General features: G+C 41.8%; 1 protein-coding gene across 3 annotated transcripts in view; it reads right to left on the bottom strand.

Annotated features, from left to right (window-relative positions):
• Window positions 1-6,000, bottom strand: part of MYPN (myopalladin) — a 72,530-nt gene continuing 66,530 nt past the window's right edge. For all 3 annotated transcript variants that reach the window (XM_063164193.1, XM_063164194.1, XM_063164192.1), the window contains 2 exons: window positions 5,436-5,569; window positions 1-1,942 (listed from right to left, as the gene is read on the bottom strand). In XM_063164193.1, coding sequence (XP_063020263.1) covers window positions 1,773-1,942; window positions 5,436-5,569 — 304 coding nt within the window. In that variant the 3' untranslated portion in view covers window positions 1-1,772. The remainder of the gene's footprint in view (window positions 1,943-5,435; window positions 5,570-6,000) is intronic.

Raw genomic sequence — 6,000 nt, 5'->3', positions numbered from 1 at the left:
TCTCTTTCAATAGCCATGAGTTTTATTTTGTTTGCCAGGGAAGAGGTACAATGTTGGAAACCCCTGTACCTTGTCTTAACCCTTAGGATAATTCTGGGTTTTATCTTTCTGGTCTGTCCAGGCTTGAGTTGCCTGAGATTCCTAACAAAGGCATGAGAGTTATAATGATGGTGTTGTTTTATGGTGTTCACTCAGGTGGGAAGTAAAACAACACAAGAAATTCACTTCCTCTAAATCCTGAGGGAATCAACAGTTAGGAACAGCAGAAGCTCTATTTGCGGGAAGCTCAGTGAAAGACATTCTCTTTCTCAGTCTCTGGCTATATCCAATATTCTTTTGCTCTTAACATAACTCTTCATTGTTTTCTTTGCATATGGACTTTTTTTAAAAGTTAATATTTTAAATTTGAAGAATCCACAAAAATAGTCTAAAATGAAAGCATCTGTTAAATTTTTTTCCATCTCTGTGACTTTGATCATGACTTTGTGGCATTCTGCAGCCATGTTGAAAGCAGTAAGTAAGGAGTGCTTGAAACCAATGTCTACAGAGAGGGTTAGCAGTAATTTAAAGATGCAGGAAAACATCTTAAACATTCACAGATTTTAACAGCTGGGGGTATTGATGCAATTGTATAGATGCCAAATATATTTAAATCAATCATTAAGTGTTGTCACTTAGTACCTCCTGTAGATTTTTCAATCATTTGCCTTATTTATTACTATTGTTGGGGTTTTTTAGCTTTTTGCATATGACTGTTGCTTAACTTCTTAACTTTTGTATATTAACAGAATTTTCTGTCTTCCTCTTAGACACCACACTTGTGATCATTTCCTACATGGTGGTAAAAGTTTACCAGGTCACAATTCCTTTCCATTTAGCTATAAAATGAGTTAGATGGTAGATGCACATTAAAAATTAGGAAAAAGAAACTGATATTTGAAAGCCATGAAGTGACAAGTTTGGTATCATCCATGTTAAAGTCAGAGGATCACTAACATGGTGAAGAAAAAAGTATGAAGCACATCTGGTAAATAATTTCAGCTATGGGCTCAAGAGAACATGCTTCAGACAAGAGGAATTTCCATTTCCTATGTGCCTTATGCACATGCCCTGTACCTTATTTTCTGAACCCTTACACCAAGAATACACAGTTCATAGAGTACACACACACACAGATATAAATATTCAGGGTATACAGCTGTACCTACATGAATTGCTATATTTACCTAGTCTGGAGTTCAAAAATTCTAGAATAGGCTGGCATAATAATAATCATATATAAAAATGAGTTACATCTTTTCCATTTAACTTGTGCTCTGTGATTATTGGGCATGTTTTTTTAAGTTACATTCAAAGTCTTGTTGTTTACCCTCATTCAGGATTGGTGTTACTGTAATGTCAGTGTTTTCACTGGCAGTATTCCAGTTAATCTTTACCATGGCAGCTACAGTGCAGTAGCTCCAATTCAAGAAGTAAAAGTGGTATTGGCTTTTAGGTGCTGAAAACTATGTTTACTATGTAATTCTTAGCAAACTACACAGTACTGAATTTATTGCACAACACTCCATACCACAATTATCCTGCATTACAATCATATGCAAAAGTCTTGTACCATATGTTACTCGCAGCACTTGCAGCAGCAGAACACTTAATTACAAACGAGTTGCTTGTAAACCTTGAGCACGGTGAGTTGTCCCTCTTTTTGTTTTTATTATTTATTTTTCACAGTTCCGAGTACCTCCGCAGGCGCACCTGGAAGGAGTGTTTGTTTTTCAGAGTTCTTCACTCTCCACCAGCTTGTGGCTGGGGGCTGAGAACAGCACGGGGCTCTCGGGAGCGGGGAAGGCACAGAAGGAGTCGAGCCCTTGGCTGCTGACGGAGGGGAAGCGGCTGCCCCCGGGCCACAGCTTCAGAGCCTGCGGGATCTGCCGGTGCCACTGAGCTGCAGCGACACAAACACAGACACAGCGGGCTCCAGAGACCCTGGCTGGGCTCTCAGGAGGCAATGCACACGGGAGGAACACTGGACATCCATCCACACACAGGAGAAACACTGGACACCCATCCACACACGGGAGGAACACTGGACATCCATCCATACATGGGAGAAACACTGGACACCCATCCACACACCGGAGAAACAATGGACACCCATCCACACACGGGAGAAACACTGGACATCCATCCATACATGGGAGAAACACTGGACATCCATCCACACACCAGAGAAACACTGGACATCCATCCACACACCGGAGAAACAATGGACACCCATCCACACACCAGAGAAACAATGGACACCCATCCACACACCAGAGAAACACTGGACACCCATCCACACACGGGAGAAACACTGGACATCCATCCACACACGGGAGAAACACTGGACACCCATCCACACACCAGAGAAACAATGGACATCCATCCACACACGGGAGAAACAATGGACATCCATCCACACACCAGAGAAACAATGGACATCCATCCACACACCAGAGAAACAATGGACATCCATCCACACACCTGAGAAACACTGGGCATCCATCCACACACCAGAGAAACAATGGACATCCATCCACACACCTGAGAAACACTGGGCATCCATCCACACACCAGAGAAACAATGGACATCCATCCACACACCTGAGAAACACTGGACATCCATCCACACACAGGAGAAACAATGGACACCCATCCACACACCAGAGAAACACTGGACATCCATCCACACACCAGAGAAACAATGGACACCCATCCACACACGGGAGAAACACTGGACACCCATCCACACACCAGAGAAACACTGGACACCCATCCACACACCAGAGAAACAATGGACACCCATCCACACACAGGAGAAACAATGGACACCCATCCACACACCAGAGAAACACTGGACACCCATCCACACACCAGAGAAACAATGGACACCCATCCACACACCAGAGAAACACTGGACATCCATCCACACACCTGAGAAACACTGGACACCCATCCACACACAGGAAAAACACTGGACACCCATCCACACACCAGAGAAACACCGGACATCCATCCACACACAGGAGAAACAATGGACACCCATCCACACACCAGAGAAACACTGGACACCCATCCACACACCAGAGAAACAATGGACACCCATCCACACACAGGAGAAACAATGGACATCCATCCACACACGGGAGAAACACTGGACACCCATCCACACACCAGAGAAACAATGGACACCCATCCACACACCAGAGAAACAATGGACACCCATCCACACACCAGAGAAACACTGGACATCCATCCACACACCTGAGAAACACTGGACACCCATCCACACACAGGAGAAACACTGGACACCCATCCACACACCAGAGAAACAATGGACACCCATCCACACACCAGAGAAACACCGGACATCCATCCACACACAGGAGAAACAATGGACACCCATCCACACACCAGAGAAACAATGGACATCCATCCACATACCCATGTCACAAGTGCACCTCATATGGCTCTACACATTATTCACTATCTGTATTTTCTAGTATTGGTTAGTAGTGCTGCATTAACATTTCAATATAATATATAATTATATATATAAATATGTAAAAATATTAAATAAATATATGTTTAATAGACATAGAATATATGCATTTAATAAATGTAGTTTTGTAGTTAAAGGGAACTTTTATATTTAAAATAGGAACTATGTGAGTGGGGGGTTATTTTAAGAAAGGAATGAGGTGCTTGCACCAGATAGCAGCCAAGGACACCTGAATCTTTCAGAGAATGAGAATTTATTGCTCCATTATCAGAAGAAGCTGACTTCTTCCTGCCTAGCTAAGGATTGAAGGTGCCTTAGGATTAGGAGGAAGAAGCTGACACTGCCCAGACAGAATCCTGTGTTTGAATGGAATTTATGCATCATGGATGAGGTGTATGAATATGCAACAGGCTGTTGCTTTTAAGGGTTAATCCTCTGTTACCGTGGGGCCTTTTTCGGGCTTGTGCTGCCCAGGAAAAGGTACCTGGACTGTCTGTAACTCTTTGTTTTTATTGCCTCATATTGTCCTAATCCAAATTGTCCAGATTATTATTACTCTAATTCTATTACTATTTTCATAACCATTTTATTACTATTCAACTTTTAAAAATTTAAAAACAAGTGATTGGCCTTTTCACAGCCGGGAAGTTGCTCCCAACATCCCTGAGGAGAGCACAGCATTGAGCTCTCTGGGTTAGGGTCTGTTCTTTCAAATCTTATCATTGGCATTGTTTTTATGTTCAGCAATTTTCCCTTGAAGTCTACAGGTAAGATTTCATCCCTGTTCAATTCAGTGGCAGTGTTTGCATGGATTTCACAAAGTCCAGAATTTAGTGATTGAATCTTTGGAGCCTTCTCCAGAGCCCTTGCAATCAGAACTAGAAACATCCATAGCATGAACAGAGATGAACAAAGTGGCCAGGGCTCTGATTCTGTTCTGCTTCATCCTCTGGATGGCTTTTCTAGTTACAACTGCTAACATGTTTTCTAGAATTTTTTTTAAATACTGAAAGAAATGTATTCCAAAGACACATATTTGGTAATTTAAAAGTACAATTCTACATGCTAAAATTTTGTAAAAATATTTTATTACATAATATCTAGTAGTTGATATCCCTAAAACACTTCAGACAAGGGAAAATGATATTATCTTTGCCAATGTTTATCCATTTGGGTCTGCCCCCAAATTAGAGAGACATATCTGTCAGCAGTTAAAATGAAAAGGGTATGAAAATGGAAGTCAGGTTCAGGCTCCAATGCTCTGAGATAACTTAGTGTGGGAGACAACAATCTACATGTTAAGCATTGATAGGACATATCTTTCCATGCTGAATTTTAACCCTATCTATCTGGAAATATTTTAAAAAGAAGCTCCTTTTTTCTTGCAGTGCCAATTTTGTTTCTACTTGAACTCATTTTTTACTCATTATTATTTTCCTTTGCATGCAGAATTGCAAATATCAGACCACACCTACCATCCATCGACTCCACCCATGCAAAATAGCACAAAGAAAAATTACTTCTGTCACTGGGTTTGGGGTGTGAGTTGCTTATCTTAGGAAATGTGGTTGGAATTGGGAAGCATTTCTTGATTTCTGTATTTTTCCTGTTTGTGCCTTGAATCCTTCATTTGAAAATTTATGTCTTTCAGCATTTAGATACCCAAGGAAATTTTAAATTTTGTTTCACCTTTCTCAAATCAGCCTCCCCTCTCTTGAGCCTTCCATGCTGCCCATACCACCACAAGGTGGCAGGAGGCTGACAGAGATGTGCCGGTGACTCACTTGTGATGATTAGCTGGGGTTTAAAAACCAAAATGGAAATACGAGTTTGAAAACACGGGCTCTTTGTTTTTTTTGGGGTTTTTTTAAAGGTCTGTTCTAATCCAACCTACCATAGATGTCCAGGCGGGCAGTGCAGGAGACGATGCCAGCCTCGTTCTTTGCAGACAAGGTGTACCAGCCAGCGTCTGCTTTCTTGGCAGGCTGGATCAGGAGGCACACATACCCCGTTGTGTCTTGGTGCATGCTGGAAAACAAGTGTTTGGAAATTAGTACTTCTCATGAGCACGTCAGCTTTCAGATTTTAATAGATGTATATTGAATATGAAACAGAAATGTTGTCATCTCTGCTCCCAAAGAGGCAGCGGTCTACAGTCAATAGATTTCCATGAGAAAATGACCAAGTGGGAAAATCAGAAAGATTTGTTTGGCTGACACTCTGAAAGAAACCTGCTTCATTGTTCCCTCCACTTCCTTGGCTCTCCAGTGATCTGAGGCTTTGTGGCTGCAATTTCCAGGAAAAACTTTCCAGCAGGATGTAACAGCACTGAGACTCTGCTCTCTAGGCTGAGCCTTGTCCTTTTTATCAAGCCAAGTGCTTCTCTCATTATAAAGGAACAGAAGTGAGATGAGCCCTTCAGAACACTTGAAATTCCAGGATGTTCTGAAATTTGAGAT

This window comes from Melospiza melodia, chromosome 9, assembly GCF_035770615.1.
Source record: "Melospiza melodia melodia isolate bMelMel2 chromosome 9, bMelMel2.pri, whole genome shotgun sequence".
In the NCBI taxonomy this organism is placed as follows: Eukaryota; Metazoa; Chordata; class Aves; order Passeriformes; family Passerellidae; genus Melospiza; species Melospiza melodia.
The sequence above is the reverse complement of the archived record's forward strand: the minus strand, read 5'-3'. Positions and strand labels throughout refer to the sequence as shown.